Here is a 26,892-nt window from a genome sequence, read left to right as displayed (position 1 = left end):
ACCTTCCACTCAGTAAAAGGTTCACTGATGGATTGCGACTGACAAGGGGTAACACATAAGCGGGAAGCTTCTGCCCGCTGTTTCTGGAGGAGGAAGGCGATTCGGTAGGAGGCTGACGCCGATACCGTCGCAAAATTGGTTGAGCGATGTTCCGCGCGAATTGATGGATCTGTACGAAGGCCCCCTGAAAGAACAAGACCCGGAATGCGAAACTGCTGCTGACAGCCTTGGTGGATGCACAGTGTAGCCCACACCCTTGAAGAGGGAACAGAAGAACGTTGAGAGGACACAAAGCGTTCACATTACACCCACTTGGTCTGTTTGATTAAGTAATGGGCTTTGGGGCGAAGAAGTTTAATGTTGACAAGACCGGCGGAGGACAGAGGCCGATTAAGATGTTGCAAGGCGCGATGACGATCATGGAACTGGCCGACAGCGAACGGGGTTTGTCAAGCTGACAACGGCAATGCCAGGGGTGCAGATTATATTATCGGACAAATCACGGACGACCCCTTCAATACAACCTGACAAAGAAGGTGTGAACACGACCTAGGAGTTATACTGAGGCCAATCAGCACGATGGGGAGCTAGGTGGCGTAACATAGTGATCGGTAGGTGAGAAGGGAATGAGAGAATCAACAGGAAGTGTTCACTATCACATAGTTCATCGGATGGTGACCAGTGTAAGGAAGCAAGAACGGGAGGGGAAGAGAACGGGAAGTGAATGGAAGAGAAATTGCCATATACGACACTAAAATGAGTAGGTAAACCATCATTAAGAAGGATCAGATCATAGTACGGAAGAGATTAGTCAATGGAAAGCCCCTAAATAGACATAAAAGCACTGCCCAACATTGGGTGATGGGCATTAAAATCACCAAAGAGGAGGAAGGGAAGGGGGAATTTCTGAAGGAAGGCAGGTAGGGCAGCAGATGTAGATGGCCTGTCAGGAGGGAGACACAGATAGCAAACCACGACGGAGGAGTCCAACTGGACACAAATGGCTCCTGCTTCCAGTGTGGTATGAAGTGGGATCCATGTACTAACTATATCCATATGGATCAATGTGCAAACGCCACCGGAAGCCCTCAAAGGGCCGACCCATTTCCAAAAGAAAGCATGGAACCAACGAAGGGCCAATGAATAAGTAGGAATAGCCTGAGATTCCTGGAGAGCAACACAAGCTGCCGAGTAAACGGCAATAAACGATTGCAACTCTGGGGGGGGGGGGGGTGACAGTAGTATCCCTTATAGTTCCATCGAATAATCACAGAGTGGGTATACAAATGGGAGGCTGAAGTAAATCACACTGCTGGATAACCATCTGTCATCAATGAGGATGGGGTGGCATCCTCAAATAAGGAGTCAGACTCTCATTGCGATGGCACCTCTGGGAGCACTTGGGGGGGGGGGAGGGCAGAGGCTTGTCATGGGACTTGTTTCTTCTCCTTCTCTTTTCATAGGTTGAGGAGGGCAGGGCACAAAGGGATAGCAGGCTTCTGCAAGATCTGGAGAGCAGAGCAGGTGACCTTGGGGCACACAGACTGTGTGTCCCATGGCCACGTTGTGGTAGCAGGCCTATGGCCTAAGAGACGCTGGTTGAAGGGGACCAGGGAGGGAGCCCCATCACTAGCGGGGGCTGAAGAATGGGGACACTTCTTCAGCTGGGGAGGGGCAACGGTACCTGGCGGGAAGGGCATGGGAACTACAGGCGAGGGGGTGAGGAGAGGGAGACAGGAGTGGAAGAGGGGGAGGGGGAAAGGACGTAACAAAGACAAAAGCAGGAATCATCGACACAGAGTGAAGTCAATTAGTCATATTTCTGATGAGTCTCAATGTAAGGTAAACGATCAAGGGACTTACACTATTGCATCTTGTCTTCTTTGTTACAAGCCGGGCAGACTGGTGAGTGTGGAGAGTGATGGTCATGACAATTAACTCACCCATGTGGTGGAACACAGGGCCTTTCCTTGTGGAGTGGACGTCTTACATTCACCACATGAAGAGTCCGCCATATGTCGGAAAGACATGTGCCCAAAACGCAAGCACCGAAACTCATGGGTGGCCGGACATATGGCTTCATGTCACACCAATAACTTATAACCTCGACTTTCTCTGAGGAGGGGGGGGGGGCTGGAGTATCTCACTCAAAAGTCAGAATAAAGGAGCCAGTATCGGCTCCACATGCCGAACAAAATGAGTTCCCCGTTGTTCCACATTGGGCCAGAGTTTTTCATCAGTTTGAAGGATGAGATCCCTGTGAAAATCGACTCCCTGAACCATATTAAAAGACAGCTAAGGAGTAAGTGACACCAGGACGTCTACAAGATGAGCACAAGCATTCCATAGATTCTAGATGCTAGGGAGGGAGTTCTTCCTCAAACGGCTCACACTACAGACAGAAAATTTAGAAGTGGAGGAAAGTCAAACTCCAAAGGGGGACCAAACAATGCACCTGACCGCATCTTACTGAGAGACTCCACTACATCATACTTGTCTTTGATATTTTCCACAAAAAATAACGGCTTTGTTGCAGTGAACGCGTCCCCATTCATTCTAGTGCAGACCAGGTAGTGGGGAAAGTGTCTCATTCCAAGCTAGCGAGCCTGGCGATCCTCCCAGGGCGTAGCCAGGGAAGGGAAGTCTGAGGGTTCATAAAAAGCAGCATTAAATGATCCATTACTAGATAAAGAGACGGCCGTAGAAGAACAGCCAGTTTTTGGACCTTGATAAGTTTCTGACGCAAAGGAACCGCACTGATACCACCCGCTCTGCTCAGGGGATCTCCACATGGGCGCCACCCATCCGCAGCAAGGGCCCTCTGGCACGGCAGTCTTTGCGAAAAGTTCCAGTGCTACAGAATGACAAGCAACCACCCGTAGGCATACATGGGGAAGCAACAGCTCAGCTATCAGAAATGTGATCCCTGTGTTGCAGGGGGCTAAGCCAGATGGGTACATGACAGCCCCACCACATAGACCGACTGCACATGCTGCTGACGTAGGGGGTGAGAGGGAGGCTACAGCAGGGACAAAAGAGCGAAAGGAAGGGAGGAGGTGTATCCATCTTATCGATGCTAGGGAGAGAGTTCTTCCCCAAATGGCTCGCACTACAGACAGAAAATTTAGAAATGGAGGTACTGCACGTCAAACTCCAAAGGGAGACCAAAAACTCAAGAAAGGATGGATCAAAAAGAAAAGGCAAGGGGAACAAAACCGCAGGGAATACAGGAAATCAGGTGGATAGCCATGTCGACATAAGTAAGACCACTGAGAGAGGCGAAGGAGGGGCCAGATGGGGTGGAGCGAGGACATGGAGGGAGGAGCACGGGGAAGGGAATACAGCCTAGGCTGCAGTACTTCGGAGCCCCGTGTGAGCCACGCACGAACTCATGGAAGAACCGTGAGCTGCGTGGGAGGCTTTTTCCTCTTCCGGCTCATCGCATCACGCGAAGTCCTGCACGAGATCTGGCGACGAGTGCTCTGCATTGAATAATCATATTAGCATTGACGGACATATATATGTGAGTGGCGGGGTGAGCGGCACATGTAGTCAGGCGAATATATGGTAAATGGATCAAGTTTATTGATAAATTCTAAGAGACCACAGCCTAATATATGGACAGACTGCACAAAAAAGAACCATACAAAAGCAATATGGATATGTATGGTTCAAAACCATAACGCATGGGAAAATCTAGGAGACCGTGAAATTTAGTATCCTTTTTCATCCAACGTAATTCAGTGTTATCTGAGCAGAAAAGCACCTCCTGTGAGTTTAATATCAGGACGGAACGGAAGAAGAGGGAAAAGTTAAAGTTTACAAACCTATTGTGGGTGTGGTCATTAACGAAGTAGTCGATCGTTTGAGAATGGATGACGAAGGAAATAAATTTAGGCATATTCAAAGGATCTGTCCTAGCATTCACCTGAAATGATTTGGGAAAAAAGTGTAGAACCCAAATCAAGATGTCTTGACGCAGAATTGAACGATACGTTCCGTAAATACTTTTCTACTGATTTAATTAATACGAAATTTGGATCAGTTGCATGCACATTGACTATGAATGAGATTCAGCCAAATTTATTAAAAACTGAACAATTTTCACACCATTTTGAGGAAAGTTTAACGTTGTCTTGTCGCAGAATAATGTTAGGAGATCATGTGTTGTGTAAAATATGTAATTCCAGTAAAAACAAAAAACAAAAAAAGTGTGAACAATACTAATTCCATACCAGAAATGACTGGCTGGTTTTGGAAGACTTTCAATTATTTTTCTACTATCACAGAGAATCTTAATAAATGTTATACACCTTTAAGGATGACTGCTCATAATATTTATAAACTTGAACCTGGAATCTGGAAATAAACGTGGTATTAAATTAGAAAGATATTTGCATCACGGCATTCTTCCCACAGGCTAACAGAATTGCGATTATTAGTTCGCGACAAGTAAAGACGATCGACTGATGAATAACGCTAATTAGTATTTTCTGGTATTTTCTTTCAGATAACAGAATGTGTTTGGAGGAAAGCAGATAGAGTTGTGTTAATATAGAGCTTGAGGCAGCCTTCTGTGTATAATAACGATAAGAATCGGAATGAAGTCTGAATGCTTACTCAGAAATTCGCCTTTACAGCTTTAATGGACTACCTGTTACGACTATAAATTAGCCTGGCTTTTTAATTAACCTTATACCCAAGCTATTCCGCAAACAAGCTACGGAAATACTGCCGAATCTGGATTGCAGTCGTGCCACTCAGACAAATTAAAATTTTAAAACTAAACAAGAGATTCAGTTGAACACTGAATTAACAAAAATCATACTGCTTTTAATGTAAGAAAAATTAAGTTACGTACTTCACCAATCGTAAAAAAAGTGGTAGCCCTCCACCACGCCATTAATGAATCACAAATGTAAAAAGTCATGTCTTACAAATATCTGGGGCCAAAGAAGTGAAATTTATTGTGGCCTGATTCGTAGGTAAAGATAGTGGCAGAGCTCTGTTTGTTCATATGATAAGGTTAAAGTGCAGATTTTGAATATCTCTAGAGTATTCAGTTGGGTGGGATCATCCAGAAATAGCTATATGTCAGTAAGGCAACTTATTCAGACATTCTTCATGAATGTTGGGTGCTACCCGGCAATCACTCATCACGAATGTCTGAAGAAAGCAAGAAGTCGGCTTTCAAAAACGATCGCGCAGCTTATCTGTGCAGAGTAGTCGAAAGCACCGCCTGATTTGCAGGTTGTCGACTGAAATGCCGCTTGGTGGAAGGCACGCTAACTGTTGGTGATAGAGTACTGCTGCCATGAATCAGATGTCTGCACTCGTGGAATCAGGATGACAGAACGTTGCACACCAGCACCGCGTGAACATAGAGAGTGAACACACGGTGGCATCACGCCAAAACAAAGCACTTGCCGCCACATGTCAACAGTAAATCACATGCAAATAATTGAGTAAAATAGTGCAGCTATGTTTCACACTGATTTATGAAAACACTAATAAATTCCTAAAGAAGTCAAAGTTTTGAAAGTCGTCACTAGTTGTTATCACTCGAAAGTAATCATGAAATTTCTTCTTCCTAGCTTGTCAGTCACTTTTTCTCTTCTTTCTAGAAAGTAAGAGAATAATCTCCCTCTTCTTCTCCTCACACTGTTTTTCAAGCTATTTTTCTCTCGAATTTCTTCTCAAAATATTTTTTTTAGTTAAGATTGCGATTATTAGCATGTTGGTCATGGCTTAATAAATTACTTACTTCGTTCTGCTGATCCTTGGCCAAATATTCACTTAAGAATGTTGTTTTGATTTTTGTACTTGTCATAACATTTTCTACGCTTGACTTTCCCGTCATGTAGTCACCGACACACACTTGTTGTGCACAAAGACCTGTTATATTTCCCTCATTTGGATTTACGAACGTTAAGCTTTAAACTGCACTTTCAAAGCAAAATCGTCGTTCTTTACATTGAAATAACAGTCGTCATTGTAGCTTCTTTGCATCAATAAATCGAGATCCTCTTGTCTCAAATTTCTATCACTGTCAGTAATGCAGTTATGTTTGGCTTTGACAGATTTCTCCAGTTCATTAACATTAAGTTCAAAATTCATTGCCCGCGTGCATCAGTAATCAACATGACGCCTGCATTACTTTAGTTCCATGACCTTTTCATGTCAACAATGGCACCGTGAATTACTGCACTAGCTTCCATAGTCTGATGAATCTCTTGTCGCTGTAATATTAACTGATAATGAACTTCCATCACATTGTGTTCTTTCTCTTCATAGTATTGTTTTATGTCTTGAATGTCATCAGAACGTTTGTTTTCGTATCTGTTATCACCTGTTGATAAAGATCATCTACCATTTTGTTCAGTTTTTGATGATAATTCTCTATTATTTTCTTATGTTCATTTAGGCCTTTGTTCAAATTGTGAAATCCACTAATCCTTTGGTCAAATATGCGCTTATTTTTTGATTATTTGGAATTATCTTTTGACTATCGACCTTCAGTTCTCGTAACTATTGCAATTTCATATCATACTTTCATACAGTGTTAACACGATTAAGGTCTATTCCTTTTTCTCGCGATTCAATGCCTACATCCAAATTTAAATTTTCGTTTTCCGCTGTATCTATAGCTTGAATTCTCTTTATTAATTCCGATCTCTTAATGAGAGCCATAAAACTGTACTGATTAACACTGTACTCTGCATTGATCATATCACCATCCTCGGTTTGACTAGAACAGTTATTCAGATATGTGCACTGTACACGTAATTTACAATCAAAGTAACAGTTCACTGTCGATATTCTTTTTCCTGTCTAACGTTGCTTGAAAAACCGAGATGCCACTGAAAATTCCAAATTCGCTCATCATGACTGGCCGCTGGCAATTGGGCTCGGGATCCGAGGACTGTTATAGGATGCGATGTTCTTTTCACCAATCTCCATGCATAACACGACGGCCATGTGCGCTGTGTGTTTTTTTTTTTTGTGGTTTTAGGGCGCACAACTTCAATGGTCATTAGCGCCCTGACTACTCTAAGAATGCACCGCGAGGCACAAGTTGACAACAACAACTAAAAGGGAAAACACGATAAAAGATAGACTGACAGGCATAGGATTAAAAAACAGCATCATCAAATGTCCTTAGCGAGGTTTGTCAAATTGATAAAACGAAGAACACGAGTCATCCGCTAAAATGGCATCGAAAGTATTTGGCAGGTTAAGATCGATGCGCAGTGTGTTAAGATCTGGACAGGACATTAAAATGTGTCTAACCGTCAGCAAGTGCCCACATGGGTAGAACGGCGCCGGCGCAGCCGTCAGCAGATGGCGATGGCTGAACCGGCAGTGTCCAATTCTTAACCGGGCTAAAACGACCTCCTCCCGCCGAGAAGGGCGTGAGGAGGACGTCCAAGCCACGGGAAGAGGTTTTAAGGCCCGAAGCTTGTTGTCGGTAAGTGCAGCCCAATCGGCATGCCACAGCGATAAAATGCGCCGACAAATGACCCTGCTAAAATCGGACGAAGGGACACAACAAGAAGCTGTCCGAGGCTGGAGGACCGCAGCCTTGGCCGCGGCATCTGCAGCTTCGTTCCCAGGGATACCGACATGGCCAGGAACCCACATAAAGCTAACCGGAGAACCGACGTCCACCAGCTGCTGAAGAGAGCGTTGGATCCGGTGTACGAAAGGGTGAACCGGGTACGGATCACTGAGGCTCTGGATGGCGCTCAGGGAATCTGAGCAGATGACATAAGCAGAATGTCGGTGGCGGCAGATGTAAAGAACAGCCTGGTAGAGGGCAAAGAGCTCAGCTGTGAAGACCGAACAATGGCCATGGAGCCGGTATTTGAAACTTTGTGCCCCGACAATAAAGGAACACCCGACCCCGTCATTGGTCTTAGAGCCATCTGTATAAATGAAAGTCATGTTGATGAACTTGGAACGAAGTTCCAAAAAACGGGAGTGGTAGACCGAACCGGGGGTAACCTCTTTTGGGAGCGAGCTGAGGTCAAGGTGAACGCGGACCTGAGCCTGGAGCCAAGGTGGCGTGCGGCTCTCGCCCACTCGAAAGGTTGCAGGGAGTGAAAAATTAAGGTGTTGAAGGAGGCGACGAAAGCGAACTCCAGGGGGTAGCAGGGCAGAGACATACAACCCGTATTGACGGTCAAGAGAGTCGTCAAAAAAGGAACGATAAGACGGATGGTCGGGCATTGACAGTAGCCGACAGGCATACCGACAAAGCAGTATATCGCGCCGGTAGGTGAGTGGCAATTCGCCAGCGTCAGCATGAAGACTCTCTACGGGACTGGTATAAAATGCTCCGATCGCAAGTCGTAAACCCCGATGTTGTATGGAGTTGAGGCGGCGTAAGATGGATGGCCGTGCAGAGGAGTATACGAAGCTCCCATAATCCAGCTTGGAGCGGACGATCGACCGATATAGACCAAGTAGGACGGTTCGATCCGCTCCCCACGACATACCACTGAGAACACGGAGGACATTTAAAGAACGGGTACAACGGGCGGCCAAATATGACACATGAGGAGACCAGCTAAGTTTCCTGTCAAAGGTAAGGCCTAAAAATTTGGTTGTCTCCACGATTGGGAGAGCAACGGGACCGAGTCGTAAGGACGGTGGGAGAAACTCTTTGTAGCGCCAGAAGTTAATACAGACCGTCTTCTCGGCAGAAAAACGGAAGCCATTGGCGACACTCCAGGAGTAAAGACGGTCAAGAGAACGCTGAAGACAGCGCTCCAGGACACGTGTACACTGCGCGCTGCAATAGATGGTAAAATCGTCCACGAAAAGGGAGCCTGATACATCAGCTGGGAGGCAATCCATTATTGGATTGATCGCGATGGCGAAGAGAGCGACGCTCAAAACTGAGCCCTGTGGCACCCCATTCTCCTGGCGAAAGGTGTCGGACAGGACAGAACCCACACGTACCCTGAACTGTCGATCCATTAAAAAGGAACGAATAAAAAGAGGGAGGCGACCGCGAAGGCCCCATGTATGCATGGTGCGGAGAATGCCCGCCCTCCAACAGGTGTCGTAAGCCTTCTCCAAATCAAAGAACACAGCTGCGGTCGGGCGCTTCCGCAAGAAGTTATTCATAATGAAGGTCGACAAGGTAACCAGATGGTCAACAGCAGAGCGGCACCTACGAAATCCACATTGTACATTGGTAAGTAGGCGTCGAGACTCGAGCAGCCAAACCAATCGAGAGTTAACCATTCGCTCCATCACTTTACAGACACAGCTGGTAAGCGAGATAGGTCGATAACTGGAAGGCAAGTGCTTGTCCTTCCCCGGCTTAGGAATCGGGACAACAATAGACTCGCGCCAGCATGCGGGAACATGTCCCTCAATCCAGATGCGATTGTATGTACGAAGAAGAAAACCTTTACCCGCAGGAGAAAGGTTCTTCAGCATCTGAATATGAATAGAATCTGGCCCTGGAGCGGAGGACCGTGATCAGCCAAGTGCGTTTTCGAGTTCCCGCATGGTGAATGGGGCATTACAACTTTCACAATTCGAGGAGCGTAAGTTAGGTGGCCGAGCCTCCTCTGCCTGTTTGCGGGGGAGGAAGGCAGGGTGGTAATGAGCGGAGCTCGAAACCTCTGCGAAAAAGCGGCCGAAGGCATTGGAGACAGCCTCAGGGGCCACAAGGACGTCATTCGCGACCTTCAAGCCAGAAACTGGTGAGTGGACCTTTGTGCCAGATAGCCGGCGCAGGCTACCCCAGACAACAGAAGAAGGAGTAAAACTGTTGAAGGTGCTTGTGAAAGCAGCCCAGCTGGCTTTCTTGCTTTCTTTGATAATACGACGACACTGAGCACGTAATCGTTTATAATTGATACAATTCGCCACTGTAGGGTGGCGTTTAAATGTGCGTAAAGCACGTCGACGAGCACGTAAAGCGTCTCTACATGCTGCGGTCCACCAGGAGACCGGTACGCGACGTGGAGAAGAAGGAGGGTGAGGGATGGAATATTCAGCAGCAGCGAGAATGACTTCCGTGAGGTGTGCGACCTGACGATCGCAGCTTGTGAAGGTTTGATCCTGAAAGGTCGCCCTGGAAGAGAAGAGCCCCCAGTGTGCCTTGGAGATGGTCCAATTAGAGAAGCTCGGAGAGGGGGTATGCTGCAGGAGATGGATAACACACGGGAAGTGGTCGCTCGAATATGTATCAGAAAGTGCATACCACTCAAACCGGCGTGCAAGTTGGGGAGTACATATAGAGAGGTCTAAATGGGAATAGGTATGAGATGTGTCCGAAAGAAAAGTAGGGGCGCCAGTATTGAGGCAGACAAGTTTGAGCTGGTTGAAAAGGTCTGCTAACAAGGAGCCCCTCGGGCAGGATGCTGGAGAGCCCCAAAGGGGATGGTAGGCATTGAAGTCTCCAGTTAACAAAAATGGTGCAGGTAGCTGAGCAATAAGTTGCATCACGTCTGCCCTGGTAACGGCAGATGACGATGGAGTGTAAACGGTACAAAAGGAAAACGTAAAAGTGGGGAGAGTAATGCGGATGGCAACTGCCTGCAGGCCGGTGTGCAACGTGATGGGATCGTAGTAAATATCATCCCGGACCAGCAACATAACCCCTCCATGAGCTGGGATACCTACCACAGGGGGTAGGTCAAAACGCACAGAGGTGTAGTGTGCCAAGGCAATTTGATCGCATGGGCGTAGCTTCGTTTCCTGGAGGGCTACGACGAGCGGACGGTGCAAGCGGAGCAGCAACTTCAAGTCCTCTCGGTTGGAGCGAATGCTGTGAATATTCCAGTGAATAAGTGCCATCGTAAGAAAAGGAAGATGATAGAAGGGGTCACCTCGAAGGCCGCTTAGGGCCTGGCTTCGAGCGAGCACTGCCGCCGCTATCAGTAGGCGGACAGTCATCGTCCATTGGGTCTATAGGGTCATCGGCCATCTCGGGAGGATGGCCGGGAGGGGGAGCTTCCTCCGCCGGTGAACGGCCAGATGTACGGCTACCAGCGGTGCGGCCAGGCGAAACGGATGACGGCCTGGGGCGGCAACCGCTGGGTGGCGCAGGAGAAGAAATGCGCCGTGACGGAGAAGGAGAACTGTGCTTCCTATGCGCCTTTTTGGAAGGACGTTTGGTGGAAGTACCGGTCGAAGGCTGGGAGGTCGAGGTACGGAGGAAGTCCGCATGGGATGGTTCCTTCTTGAAGGCCCGTGCATCTGACTTCGGGGTCTTCGTCTTAGCAGAAGCTGAGGAAGGGGCTGGTGTCTGTGGGGTGATGGGAGGAAGAGGAGGCGTCGACCGCGCGATCTTAGCACTGGCCGAACGGACGACCGTGGTGCTGAAGGTCAGATCGCATGTCTGGGTTGCTACCTCCCGGGTAGTCCGAGGAGAGGCGAGGACAGTACTGTATTTCCCCGCTGGGAGCAGCGTGGGCTTCCTACTAGCCAATAGCTTGCGAGCAGCCGAGGTGGACACTTTCTCTTTGACCCGAATTTCTTGGATACAGCGTTCCTCCTTATAGACAGGACAGTCGCGGGAGGATGCGGCATGGTCACCCTGACAGTTCAGACAACGAGGAGACGGAGGTGGACAGTCACCCTCATGGGCATCCCTGCCACAAGTGACACAATTAGCCGCATTGGAACAAGACTGTCGAGTGTGATTGAAACGCTGACACTGGTAGCAGCGCGTAGGTGTCGGGACATAGGGGCGAACAGAAATAACCTCGTAGCCCGCCTTGATGCGCGATGGCAGCTTAACACTATCGAAGGTCAAGAAAAGTGTCCGGGTCGGTACAAGGTCATTGTTGACCTTTTTCATGACCCTATGGACAGCCGTCACGCCCTGCTCAGCGAGGAAAGATTGAATCTCCTCGTCAGTCAATCCGTCGAGGGAGCTAGTATAGACTACACCACGAGACGAATTCAAAGTTCGGTGGGCCTCCACCCGGACAGGGAACGTGTACAGGAGTGTGGCCCGAAGCAGTTTTTGTGCCTGAAAGGCGCTCTCAGTTTCTAGTAATAAGGTACCGTTACGCAACCTGGTACAAGATTTGACAGATCCGGCTATGGCATCTACGCCCTTCTGAATAACGAAAGGGTTGACAGAGGAAAAATCCTTTCCGTCCTCAGATCGAGAAACTACGAGGAACTGTGGGGCAGGCGGTAGTACTTTTGTCACTGTTGGCTGGTCACGTTTCCGTTTTTGGGTCGAAGTCGAGAGAGATGGAGTAGAATCCATTGCGGAGGAATCCCCCATGATTTCCAGCGTCTCCGATGGCGCGCTCCTTCCTTGTGGGGACCCTCTCAGAGGGCACTCCCGCCTTAGGTGAATGTTTACACCTCAGGTCACACCTCCCGAGAAACAGACGGAGAGACCAATCGGCATGGTCAGAAGGTATCAGCTCAGGCAATCACCCCTCCCCGGGCCTGGCCTTTACCAGGGGGTACACGCGTGCCTTACATGTCTACCCAGGGCGGGGACTTACGCGTTACCCCGTCACCGGCTACGCGTGCGAACGCGTGGGTCGGCCTTCAGGCACGCACAGAGAGGAAGGAAGAAGAGGAAAAAGAAGAGAGAGGGAGAAAGAGGACAGACTGTCTCAAACGCCGAGGCGGAGACCAGAGAAGACAAGGAGAAGAAGGCAATGAGAAGGCAAGGAGAAGAAGGCAATGAGAAGGCAGGTAGAAGAAGGCAATGAGAAGGCAAGGAGAAGAAGGCAATGAGAAGGCAAGGAGAAGTCAAGGGAAAGAGTAAGGAAGACAGTGAGGTGGAGAAGAGCAAAGAAAGGAACCAACAAAAGGAAGGAAGAAACGAGAAGTGAAAAACCAAAAAGACCACAATAATAGGTCGAGGAACCGTCCGTCTCCGGACGCAGGCGCTAACTACCCCCGTGAGGGGGATGGACTCCTTTTAGTCGCCTCTTACGACAGGCCTATTCTAATCCCCGGACCCGCAGGGGGGGGGGGGGGGTGCGCTGTGTTACGGAGTGGAGCCTCTCTCTACTCCAAGAAGTTACGCTATACACGCATCAACAAAACTGGTTTTTAATTGGCTTTCGGAACGGGCTTATGCAGCCATCTCAACAGTGGAAGATCGACAGTGTGCTTCCACAACTCTGAACATTCATTAAGACCTAGCCATACGCTGGTACGAAGCTACATAGGCTTAGACTCGTCATTTGACGCCATGCGGGCGATTTTCGTTTGGGTTATAACGGTACGAAGGTAAGGACAACCCAACACCAGTCCCCGAGCGGAGTAAATCTCCGACCGGCTGGGAATCGAACCCGGACCCCTTAGGTTAGTAATACGCCCCACTGGCTTGCAGCTACCGAGGAGGATGACAAAGCTGTTACATGGCCCGTATACGTCCTGCAGGTGTGGTACTATGGTAAATATTCCGGACTTAAGCGCCTAGAACCGCTCGGCCACCACGGCCGGCAGTGCTAGGTCACCCCCGACATTGTTTGTAAACATATACACATTTATCATGAGAGATACCTGCCGGTAAATCGACACATTCTAATGGATTGCAACGCCTCAGTTGAGATTAAAGCAGCAGTAGTGACACATTAGAGAACAGCAGAGTGAACATCCATCATGCCAAGAAGGAAAAAGCCACAAATTATCAGGTCAACATCATCACGTAACGCGCGGAAGGCTCATCAACCAAAGACGTTGCTCGTCGTGTGCACTGGAGTCAAAGTGATATGGTGCGGACATGAAATATGATCCAATTGATAGGAAGTGTTGGGGATTTACACCACACAAGTCAACCACGTTCGACAGGCGCACAGGATGATCGATATCTATGGCTTCTGAGTCAAAGAAACCATGGCCTGATTGCTCCAGAAATGAATTCGGCGGCCGAAGAGGTTACAGAACGTCATGCATCGCATCGGACTGTTAGACGATGGCATGATGCGAACCTCCGTTCTCTACGACAACGGCGAGCTCCACGTCGTACACCCTATTGTCATGGACTCACTTACCGATGGGCAAGAAAATATGCAGAATAGACTCCCCAGGATTGGGAGGGCCTGATGTTGCTATTTTGTCTAAAACTGACATGGTGAGACCGTGGCTGTGTACAATTAATGTAGGTTAATTCTTACAGAGAAGAAAACAGCAACCAGCCACTATTAATACTGCTATTTATTTAGGTAAATAGCGCCGTTACCGATTTTGAACTAGCAAGTTCATCATCAAACGGCTGTTCACATAATTTAAAGATACACTTTACATTATCGTCCGTTTTCGATTTTTATTATTCCACTGTGGCGAAGATGTCACTAAACCCACCAAAAGATGTAAACAAACATGCATGAGCAGCTACTATTACACGGAGGGGGTCCGACAGCCGATCAGTTCCATTCTTTCCACCAGGAAGGAGGTACACGGCTCGTGTTGTCTGTAGTTCAGTCATGCCTAGATGGTCAATACCGCGGTTCGATAAGGGGTCACAACAAGGGAAGTGTCCAGGCGTCCCGGAGTGAACCAAAGCGATGTTGTTAGGACATGGAGGAGATACAGAGAGACAGGAACTGTCGATGCCTTGCCGCGCTCAGGCCGCCCAAGGGCTACTACTGCAGCGGATGATCGCTACCTACGGAGGAACCCTAACAGCAACGCCACCATGTTGAATAAAGCTTCTCGTGCAGCCACAGGACGTCGTGTTACAATTCAAACTGTACACAATAGGCTGCATGATGCGCAACTTCACTCCCGACGTCCATGGTGAAGTCCATCTTTGCAACCACGACACCATGCAGCGCGGTACAGATGCGCCCAACAACATGCCGAATGGACCGCTCAGGATTGGCATCACGTTCTCTTCACAGATGAGTGTCGCATATGCCTTCAACCAGACAATCGTCAGAGACGTGTTTGGAGGCAACTCGATCAGGCTGAACGCCTTGGACACATTGTCCAGCGAGTGCAGCAAGGTGGAGGCTCCCTGCTGTTTTGGGGTGGCATTATGTGGGGCCGACGTACGCCACTGGTGGTCATGGAAGGTGCCATAAAGGCTGTACGATAATTAAATGCCATCCTTCGACCGATAGTGCAACCATATCGGCAGCATATTGGCGAGGCATTTGTCTTCATGGACGACAATTCGTGCCCCCTTCGTGCACATCTTCTGAATGACTTCCTTCAGGACAACGACATCGCTCGACCAGAGTAGCCAGCATGTTCTCCAGACATGAAACCTATCAAACATGCCTGGGATAGATTGAAAAAGGCTGTTTATGGACGACGTGATCCACCAACCACTCTGAGGGATCTACGCCGAATCGCCGTTGAGGAGTGGACAATCTGGACCAACAGTGCCTTGATGAACTTGTGGTTAGTATGCCACGACGAATACAGGCATGAATCAATGCAAGAAGACGTGCTACTGGGTATTGCAGGTACCGGTGTGTACAACATTCTGGACCAACACCTCTCACCTTTGAAGGTCTCCCTGTATGGTGGTACAACATGCAATGTGTAGTTTTCATGAGCAATAAAAATGGCGGAAATGATATTTATGTTGATTTCTATTCCAATATTCTGTATAGGTTCCGGAACTCTCGGAACCGAGGTGACGCAAACTTTTATTGAATGTGTATTCAAAATGACAATTATCGACTTGGCGAGAAATGCTTTTCCACATTCTGATGTGAAAGCACGCCACACTGCAGTACTAATAAATATTTGCACATTACGAGAAGAATTTCCTTTTTCAGCACTTCTGCAATTCGGGAATGACTGTTGCAGCCGCGCGGAGTGGCCGATCGGTTTGGGACGCCATGTCACGGATTGCGCGGCAACTCCCGCCGGAGGTTCGAGTCCTCCCACGGGCATGGGTGTGTGTGCTGTACTTAGCAGAAGTTAGTTTAAGTAGTGTGTAAGTCTAGGGACCGATGACCTCAGCAGTTGAACATTTGAACTTCTTATCAAAACAATAATGCATTTTAAGAATAGGAATAAAAGAAGAGAGAAACAGAAAAAAGATAACGCAGTGTCAACGAATTAGCTGAGATAAGAAGAGGAACAAGATGGGACTGACAGTTACGAACGATTTGCCACGATGTTTGTTCAAAACTGGATATACTGACCGTATATCACAGCTACAGTTATTACTTACTTACAGGACAAATAATTAATGGAAGAGAAACATAGCTGATATAGTGCACGAATCATTACCGAAATTTTGAAAAGCAACAACTTTTATCATAGCTTCTTGCGGTTCAGCATCTGTTTACTCTCATTACGACTAACATTTGTGTTCACTCTCGGAATGAGAACGAGATGTTAAAGGAATGATAGGGTTTAGTTTCTCTTCGACTTTAAAATCAATGGAGACATTTGTAAATGGATGATGAATGAAGCCACCCTCTCCTATTTAGGAAATTAACACAATTTTCTCTCTTGATTCAGCGAAATCACGGAAATCTTGAAGGCAGAACAGGAATACCAACCCTGATTATTAACAACTGTGGCGCACTTCGATCAGTAGAAGATGATAGTTGCAAATATTTTTGATTTGATAATGGCAGTCATATATAAAGTCAAGAGAATTATGGTAAAACAGAAACCATACAATCCCGACGTTCCTTGATAATACTGACCATGTGTTTCCCTTTGGTAGCGATTCTATGAACGTTAATTTAGCTGGTCTTGTTTTTTTAAAAATTTTAACCACTTTCGAAGGGACAGATCTGGATTAGTACTGACAGCCTTAAAGATCCATACTCGTTACACGAGTAATGGGTGAAAACGGCATTGCTGACTTGTTTCCTCTTACCTGTGCTCTTTATGATGACAAAAATTAGTACATACGTTTTCAACGCTTTACTTGTGTAACGAATTTTGAAAATGGCTACTGAAGAGACAAAGTACTTAATTGCGAAAGAAACTGTAAATAAATTTGATATTATAAAAGTACTGGTTAATGAATGATTTCTGGAAAAACGTGAGCAGAAAAAAATTATATTTGGCTTCAGTTTTTGTTTGGGTATTACCAAGAATTAACTAAAATTTTCAAATATCTTTTTGTGTACTTGTTTCTCATTTGCAAGTTTATCGATTGATTCGAAGAGTTTTAGCTATCGTCACTTGAGTAGCTGAAAATTATGATGTGTGTTTAGACTAGACATGTTCTGTTTTCTCTTTGCAAAAGCATCATCATGGCCTGAGAGTATAAGGGGGCAGTCAAAAGAAAACAAGACTGATGGGAAAAAAATTAATCGCCATTTATGTTAACACATTTATCCCACAGTGAGACAAGACGGTCAATGAGCTTTTGCGGTTGTTTACGGAACCAGCAGGCGTGCAGGCGTGCAGCATTTCATCCGAAGCAAACAGACGACCACGAATGTCTTGTTTTCAATACAGTAAAAATATGGAAATGGCATGGAGAGAGATAGGGACTATGTGGAGGATATGTAAGGTCTTCCCCCCCTTTTTTTCTTTGACTGCCCCTTACACAGGATGATTCCGTGATGATGTTGCAAACTTTCAGGGATGATGGACATATTCTATAGCATACACTCATTACATTTTTCAGTTAGCTTAGCTTTTAATACGAAGAAACAAACTGCCACAACAAAAAGGAACACTGTTAAATCGTTGGAAACAGGAACATGTTAGCTAATATGTTAGAGCTTCAGGAGGAAACAGCAGAAATTGTAACAATACTATTACGCCCCTGAAATATGATGCCGATCTCATGTAGCATATTTACGTACGGGAAAACATAAAAAGCGTGTAAGTAGTAAGAAATAACAATTTTCACAGAACATATTAACAATACAAGGAAAGTACCACAGCCAAAAGGCAATTACATCGAACAAAAATATGTTAAATATGGAGACAAAAAATAGAAATGTAGTGAAATCATGACTACTAGGCACACAGCCCCTCTTCCTCCCCCCCTCCCACTTCGGTGACACAGTGGTTATGGTACTGGGCAGTCATTCTAAAGGATCACTGTTCAGCTCCTCTTCTGATCATCAGATTTAAGTTTTACGTCGTTTACCTAAGTCACTTTGACAAATATCGGGATGATTCCTTTAGAAAGAACAAGGCCCAACTTGTGCTCCATCTTTAATGACCTCGCGTACACGGGAAATTAAAAACTATTCATCTTCCTGTCTCATCCTCTGTACAACACCTCAGCACATGACTACCATCAAAGAGTGCACAGTAGAATCTGTAACGTTCTTATAGCGGTAATCAAAAGATAAGCGAAAATACTGCCATACCAGCCAATGTCTGGCTACTTTCGTGGTATAGCGCGACGAAGAGAAAAGTATGTCTGCGAGGACCACGTCACATTTTGAAACCACACGCAGTGAAAAATGTCCAGCGTCCTTTGGTTCCTTGTTATTTTGTATTCCTTCGCCGGAGAGAAAATTCACACAAAGTCTAAGCATATGTTGTATCCGTTTTCTGAGTCATACAAAGTCTGAGCATTTGTACATAACATCCCTGCTTTAAGTTGCTTAGATTATTAGAGCAGCTTCATATACGAGGGTTGGAACTTCAATATTGACAACTATTTATTTACAGCTCGGCAACATAGACACGTGTTTCAAAGTTTTACTGACCTTCATAATAGTCACCAGCATTGTGAATATCCCGTTGCCACCGCGATGTGGAAGTCGTAGGATACTCTTAGCAGTGCCATTTGTGTTGACAGTTAGAGCGGCGCCATCTATTGCCCGACGAATTTGTAGCAGTTCTGAAGGGAAGGCCGTGAAGTGTTTCCTTCAGTTTAGAAATCAAGTTGAACTTACAAGAGCTTAAGTCAGGGGAGTGTAATAGGTGGTATGGCACTTAGCAGCCCCATCAGTCAAACAAATCAGTAACAGCTTGCACTGTACGTGCATTGTCCTGCAAAATGATGGTCAGTGTCATCACTTCCGCCTCTGTGTTGTTCATTTTTGGTTCAAATGGTTCAAATGGCTCTGAGCACTAAGGGACTTAACATCTATGGTCATCAGTCCCCAAGAACTTAGAACTACTTAAACCTAACTAACCTAAGGACAGCACACAACACCCAGCCATCACGAGGCAGAGAAAATCCCTGACCCCGCCGGGAATCGAACACGGGATGTTCATTTTTGGAACACAAACTACGACCAGCTTAGAGACTGAAGTGATGACACTTTCAGCAGACAATGACCATTTTGAAGGACAATGCTCAAGCACGTACAGTGCAAGCTGTTTGACTGATGGGGCTGCTAAGTGCTATACACCTACTTCACTTCCCTGGCTTAAGCCCTCGTGAGTTCAAGTCGATTTCTAAACTGAAGGAAACACGTCACGGCATTCGCTTTAGAACTGCTACAAATTCGTCGGGCAACAGACCGCGCTACAGTCTGGAACCGCGTGACCACTACGGTCGCATGTTCGAATCCTGCCTCGGTTATGGATGTGTGTGATGTCCTTAGGTTAGTTAGGTTTAAGTAGTTCTACGTTCTAGGGGACTGATGACCTTAGAAGTCCCATTGTGCTCAGAGCCAGTAGACCGCGCCGCTCGAACTGTCAACACAACTGGCACTGCTAAGAGTATCCTACGACTTCCACATCGCTGGCAACGGGTTGTACACAATACTGGTGACTCCTTTGAAGGTCAGTAAAACTTTCAAACACGTATCTATTTTGTACGAGCTGTAAATAAATAATTGCCACTATTCAAGTTCCAACCCTCGTATTTTCCTCTGAATGACAACATAGTAATGTGCTTTTAAAATGTCAGTTAAATTGCCTAATACGTACACTGTACGGAAAACTGCAGATAAGTGGAATACAGAGATGCTACGCTCTAGACGAAAGTTAATCGTTCATATACTAAAGGGCAAGGAAGTTTCCAGTGCAAACGTGACAGTTACGTACAAATCGTAAACCTTTACACGTAGTAACTAAAAACCAAGATAATTGTTTTAAACTTAAAGATGGCTAAAAATGTGTGCAACGGAGTACACAAGATAATAATGGAAAATATTTTTACAAGTATATGGTAATTTGAAAGCACTGATGATACTTTTACAGATAAAAATGAAAACGTGTCTGTCGTAGATATGTATAGTAATGTTGACTTTAACAGAGATTAACTGTTTTAAAGAGATATTTTTTAAAAATGTAATTTCACTTTGATCACCTTGCTGTAAAGAATAATAGAAACTGAGTGGTCCATTAAGGTAAATAGAGTTTCTCTTCTACTCGATGCCGAGCTAGTACAAGAAACACATGCATTAGATTTTTTTGCATCACTACATTCAATAGGCATTAAACGTTTATGAGTGCGAAAACTGATCATTTAATGAAAGATTTCACAGAAGATTATATGACGTTAATTTGAAAATTGTCTTTCATTTGTCTCGTATAGGTAACTTACTTTCAGGAGTGTGAAAACTGACATTATGTTAAAGGCACACAATTTGTCGAAGCGATATTACTACATAGTAAAAATCTAGAGAAGTGTCTTTGTTATGCAGAGTAAAGGCAAGAGGATGTGAGATGTTAGACTTACTTCTCCGTCTCTTTGAGAGCGCCGTCGCTGGTGTTGCTGGCTTTGAGGCTCTTGAAGGCCTTGAGCCACTTATTCTTCATGCTGCCGGTGGAGGAGGAGGACATCTTTCTCTCGCGCATACCGTCGGAGGCGCTTTCCGCCTTCGAGGCAAACAGCTCTTTCTGTAAACAAAAGGAGCAATCCATTATGACTCACGAGAGGGATCGAGTTACCACTGTGGCACTAGATGAACATCATAGGAAGTCATAATGCGATTCTGCATGCTTCTGCGGCATCAGTTAACACAGGCGAGCAGTAGAATTCTGTAGTGGCCTTGCGTGTTCATCCTACGATCTGATTTTGCTCATTGTTTGCCATCGTTAATAGTGAACTCCAAATATCTTCTTGGTTTTCTTTATAGTTATATGTACGAACAGATTGAACAACATGGAGATACATTACATCCCTGGCCCACACCCTTCTCAACCACTGTCTCCCATACATGTACTTCGGCTATTGTATCTGCAGTCTGTTTTTTGTATAAGTTATAATCAGCCTTTAGTTGCCTTTGTTTTATCCTTGACAACTTCAGTATTTCAAAGTGTGTATTCTAGTCAACATTGCAGAAATTTGGAGAAATAGTTAAAGTTCAGTGATAAGAGATGAAAACGTTAAGTACTGTCAACAAAGTAATTCTGCCAGATGCACTAAGGTACAAAGAGTATCAGTTTAACAGAATGGATGCTGTCTTGAAAAGAGATTATAAGATAAACAACAACGAAATTAAAACAAGGGTAATGGAGGATAGTCGAATTAAATCAGGTGTAGCTGAGGGAGTTAGCTTGGGAAATCATTTACTAACAGTGGTAGACGAGTTTTAGTATTTGGGCATAAAATATCCAATATATTACAAGACATACTGTTGTTAAAATATTACTGCAGAGGTTTACATCTGAGTAATAACGCATTGCGTGAATCTAAGAGGATCAGTATTGTTTCATACATGTCAGGTCTTCTAAAATAAAGGCGAGTTCCGCTGTCATTATAGATGTTTTCGAGGTGAGCTTCGCCTGTCAATAGAATTGAATCATTTCGCCAAAGAACGCTCCACAGAGTATTCAGGAGGACGGTGGTTAAATACCACCCAGATTTAAGCTTTTCATGATGTGGATGAAAGGCTGCATGCAGAAAAGACACAGCAGATTTCTTTCTCAGCCCGCCCAAATCCGAGCTTCTGCCTTGTCTCTTATAACTTGGTTGTGGACGGAAAGCTAATCTTCTTTCTTTCTGATGTCAAGGGCAGGTGATGGTGGAAGCATTGCTGGAAAGGAATTTAAAGACTTTTTTAAACGACTTGCTCTTGATGATAGTGAACTGTATCAAAGATTATCCTTGCTGAGGTAGGTAGGTTAAAGAGCAGACATCATTATACGAAACATCGCGCTGTTAGGTCTTTCATCTCTTGTAGAACTGTCATACCTAAATTAGAAAATCTGCACAAAGAGTATGAAGGTGACGTCTCTCCGCCGTAGGTGGACAAGTTTCTAATTATATTTGGTAAGAAGAGTATTTGTGGTGGTGGGGGGGGGGGGGGTGCGGGGGCGGAACTTGATATGTAAAATAGCCACTATACAAATTCGTAAGATTTAAATACAATAAATTAACTGAATCAGTATGTATAAAAACATACACAGAAATAGAACTAATATGTGAGGAGAGCAGAGATGAGACATGTTAGGAACGAGCAGCTCAAGATGTGACCCAATGAACATCGGCAGCGAGCTTGCTCCGTAAATGGCATAGGGCACTTGTTGGAAGCGTCAGTTTACTCCTGGTTATTTTTAGTGTAAATAACACCAACTTGTAGTGTATGTGCGTAACTTTGTCACATAACTATACAGTGTGTCCCAAAACTTTAAAGGTATAATTAAAGAACCAATAGAGCATCCTTATCTGAGTATTTTCAGGTAAGAAATAAATGGTCGAAAATGCATATTTCAAACGGTACGCTCTCTTCAATGAGCGACAAGCGTGTAAACTGCTTATGTTTCATAACAGACAACTGCCTGCTGCAGCGATGTTGCTGGCGCTACTGTAAGAAACAACTGATCGATTTAGCGCAGTGGTGAAAAACACTGGACTTTTATTTGGGAGGGATGCGGTTAAAAACCGCGTCAACATTTAAGTGACTTCTCTAAATTGGCTTGGTGTGACTATCGGGGTGGTTCCTTTGAAATGACACGACCGTTTTGCTTCCTCAATTCTAATTGGTGTTCCGTGCATAATGACCTCGTTGTTGGCGGAACGGTCAACTATAATCATCGTCCTTTCTTGAAAAGCAATGCGCAATCATGTTTGATTTATTCACGGTGGAGTTTTATAGTTCATCACTGGTTATCAGATGTGGAGCATTAGTCGTTACAGGAACTCCCAGCCACCCATTTAATACACGGTCCAGCACGGTGTAGTACCCAGAAAGCCGATCGAATGTACAGATAAAAGTTCCGCAGCAGACGTCATCCTAACTGGTAGAAATTTATCACTATGGATATAACTGTACAACAAACTGCGTATATTAAACCAGTGAAAATTGCAATGCCTGGACTAACCTGAACTAGGCGGATGCGTTGAACAGTGAATCAATAACCACTATTAAGTTTGCAGACAGATAGCGTACACGGCGCCATAGCAGCCCTTTGACTAATCTCACTGTTAAGCCGATTTTTACGTCAATCTCAGACACTGAATAGCTGCGAAACGTGAAAGAGTATGCTGGTATGTATCGGAGATCTCAGTATGGGAATGTATTGGTATACGACAGAGTGACTGGACTCTGCGAAACACCAATTTGGCTGATATGGAGCATACTTATTCGATTAAAATAAATTTACCAAGCGAGGTGGTGCAATGGACCCGCATTCGGGAGGGCATCAGTTGAAACCCACGTCTGGCCATCTGGATTTAGGTTTTATGTGATTTTCCTAAGAACCTTCAGACAAATGCCGGGATTGTTCCTTTGAAAGGGCACGGCTGGTTTCCTTCCCCATCCTTCCATAATCCAAGCTTGTGCCCCGACTCTAATGACCACGTTGTCGACGGGACGTTGAAGACTAATCTCCTCCTCCTTCTCCTCCTCAAATTAATTTGTGGTCAAGGTTTCAGCGAGTAGAGTGGCAGCGGCCATCTGCCAGTCAATCGTAGCTCTTTTGGGAGTGCCAAGTGCCCTCTGGGTCACCTGTTTTGCATATACATACAGAGATTTGTCAACCGCGGATGGTTGCATGGTGGTTGTTGTTGTTGTCGTCATCGTCCTAGCTCGTTTAAGATGCACTGTTCCGCGCCACTGCAACCCGTCAATCGCAAAGTTATTTTATTCACTTTATAATGACATGTATAATTAGCTGACAGTTGAAGGTCGTACGCGGCGAAGAGTGGGTTCTGGCCTGATGGAGCAGGCGACACGAAAATAGCACGGGATGACGGTTTCCTGTCGCGTGACAGTAGCAAGCCACATAATTAGGTACACAGGTCTGATTCGATAGGGGAGCGCTGCAACTGGTGTGTACCTGTCTGCGTCGATGATTGAATACCGTATGCTGCGGATTACACCGGTGGCTTCTATTGCCGAGAAACCATACACTCCTCAGAATGCAAAGCGTACGTGAACGTCGACGCTGGTGTGCTGAGTGCCAAAATATAGTGGTTTTGGACGAGCTCCTCTTCTACATGGCGTACAATGATGTCCTTATACGTGTAAGACGCTATCGTGTGACTATCAACTAACAATCATCATAACTGGGCGGCATATCAATAACTATCAACAATGATGGTGCGCGGAATCGCTGAATAAAAAGTGCGATACAGATTCCTACATACTGAGGGCAATATGAAGAGTAACCGCTGGATTTGTTGTTGTTGTTGTTGTTGTTGTTGTTGTTGTTGTTACAGCCCGAGGTACTGCCTCTTCCTCAGGCAAATCCACAGGTCCTATTTTAGCAGGAAAATAGCTGGCCAGTGGGTCGAAATGAGAATAAATGTTGTTAGCAGACCAAGAAATACAACGGCCTCTCTGCCCTGCAAGTTTTGCCAGACTTGTCACCATCACACACATCTTGGATAACGTTGGTCGGCAATATTTTCGTCACTGTCCTTCAGCCACCACTATTGCAGACAACGCGGAAGAAAAATTTTCAGGATCATATCCAGGTCTTGTTTGATTCCAAGGCATGATGTTTACATGGCCAGAGAAGTACGTGAGGTTTTATACTATGCAGAATTATGAAATCAAGTTAATTTTCTTCTGAATGGTAATTAAGAACGTCCCACATACTCAATGGATGCGGCTATTTCTTTTAAAAACTGCTTGTTGCCAACACAACTTTCATCACACACACACACACACACACACACACACACACACAAAGGCGCGCGCATGCGCACATATAGAGGCATTTCCATAATTTTAGCATCAAACGTTTAGGGGTGATAAACCACATCATGAGAACAACCGGATCCAATGAACCATTTGACACAAAATTGATGTTACTGAAGCTGTTCCTATGCTCTGTGTGTATTGCCATAGGCTGAATTGCAACATTCATTTCCTGAATTTTTATTTCAAATTCTATCTTGTAATGCAGAAGTGGACTCTTCTATTTCTCCCACCTCTTCCGTAGCTCGTTCCTTATGTTCTTGGAAAACATGACAAAAATAAATTTTAACTTCGTCTTTGTACTGCCCATATTCTTGGTCTTCAATAACTTTAGCCAAGTCTTGCTTTTGTCCATCTAGTCTCAGTTCTATTTGTGTTTGTTTGTTATCTCTGCAGTTTCTGAAATTAATTCCTTCATTTCATCTTCAGATGCTACTATCGCTTCTTTAAGTACGTTCACTGTTTGCTTGCACCTTATCTTCAACCTATATCTTTATCTCTCATTGAAACATTCCTACTTGCTTTTTGAGCCGTATTACAATCTTTCATAGATTTTTCGTGGGCATAAATTCTAGATTTCACTTCATCTTTGACCTCAGGACTTTTATATTCAACATCTTTCACTTCAACTGGGACACCAGGAATTGCCTCTAATGATGTTCGCAACATATATCCATAACCTTTTTCTCGTCGTGATTTGTGCTGGTATCTGATCCCATTTCTGTCTTTACTGACAGTTTACCTGTCCCTTCCTGCTGCTTTAAAACTAAGTCTCCTCTCATCTTGACTGATATTTTCAACAATCAATGTAAAACAAAATAGAAGTGTCGCTGTCATCCATTAAACGCTACTTGACTTCTCATCTCTAACTACAGGTTCAGGATTACTGAACACAAAATTTTCAGCCGGCCGGAGTGTCCGAGCGGTTCTAGGCGCTTCAGCCTGGAATCGCGCGACCGCTACGATCGCAGGTTCGAATCCTGCCTCGAGCATTGATGTGTGTGATGTCCTTAGGTTAGTTAGGTTTAAGTAGTTCTAAGTTCTAGGGGACTGATGACCTCAGACGTTAAGTCCCATAGTGCTCAGAGCCAATTTTGAACCATAAAATTTTCAAGTCATGGCACCATGTATAGCAGAATGGGAATGGTCGACCCAAATTTCGCCGTGTATAAAGCAATGGGAAAGGTCGACCTAATTTTAAGTAGAGTAAATGACCGTATAATCAAGTGGTAACATAATATCGTTATGTTACGCTGAATGAACTTAACTCTAGAGTACTTGAGATCTCCAATGGTATGTCACATACAAAATAAGTACAAAATGTTGTGTTTTACGCCCTATACTGACAGGTGGGAACTGCGAATTGGTACCAACTGCAATAGTACATTTTAAGAAAGTTTATTAATCTAAGGTTACGTGTGTTATTAAACAGTGATTGATTTTAAGTGCGAGATTCTGAATCAAAATTAAGTTTGCTCTCCAACTCAAACGCAATAAAACTTTAATCATGTACTCCCCTAGTAAATTTATTCAAACATGCAAAAACCAGGACAGAGAAAATTAAATAAAAAGATCGTGAACAATTATAGTTGCCCCAAGTATATGGTACCATTGTAGTTGCATAATAAGTCCGTTATGCATCTAGAAATGCGCTCATGTACTCGAAATACACTAACGCGCCCCAGTCACGCAACTAACGTAATACTGTAAACAGACCAGCCCCAAACAGGTTTACATCGGCTGCCAAATTTGAATAACGCACGGGCTACTGTTATTAGCAAACCAGAACGAAGTACACTTATGGTTGGTTCGCGTGCTCACCGTATAATGGAGGACTGAAAATCTTAAGAATCTGGTATGGAGAAATGTGGAGCGAGCTCTGGTGCCATCAGTGCATCGCTGCTTCAAACCCGACCAGCAACAATTATTTTTTATTTTATAGTTATCGTTTCTG

General features: G+C 45.0%; 1 protein-coding gene across 1 annotated transcript in view; it reads right to left on the bottom strand.

Annotated features, from left to right (window-relative positions):
• The window catches only part of LOC126184482 (uncharacterized), a 1,022,231-nt gene that overhangs the window by 382,370 nt on the left and 612,969 nt on the right, over positions 1 to 26,892 (bottom strand). The window contains exon 9 of the mRNA XM_049926873.1: positions 20,528 to 20,688. Within this exon, the coding sequence (XP_049782830.1) occupies positions 20,528 to 20,688 (161 nt within the window). The remainder of the gene's footprint in view (positions 1 to 20,527; positions 20,689 to 26,892) is intronic.

Source organism: Schistocerca cancellata, chromosome 4, assembly GCF_023864275.1.
Source record: "Schistocerca cancellata isolate TAMUIC-IGC-003103 chromosome 4, iqSchCanc2.1, whole genome shotgun sequence".
Lineage (NCBI taxonomy): Eukaryota > Metazoa > Arthropoda > Insecta > Orthoptera > Acrididae > Schistocerca > Schistocerca cancellata.
This window is presented reverse-complemented; position numbering and strand designations above follow the sequence as displayed.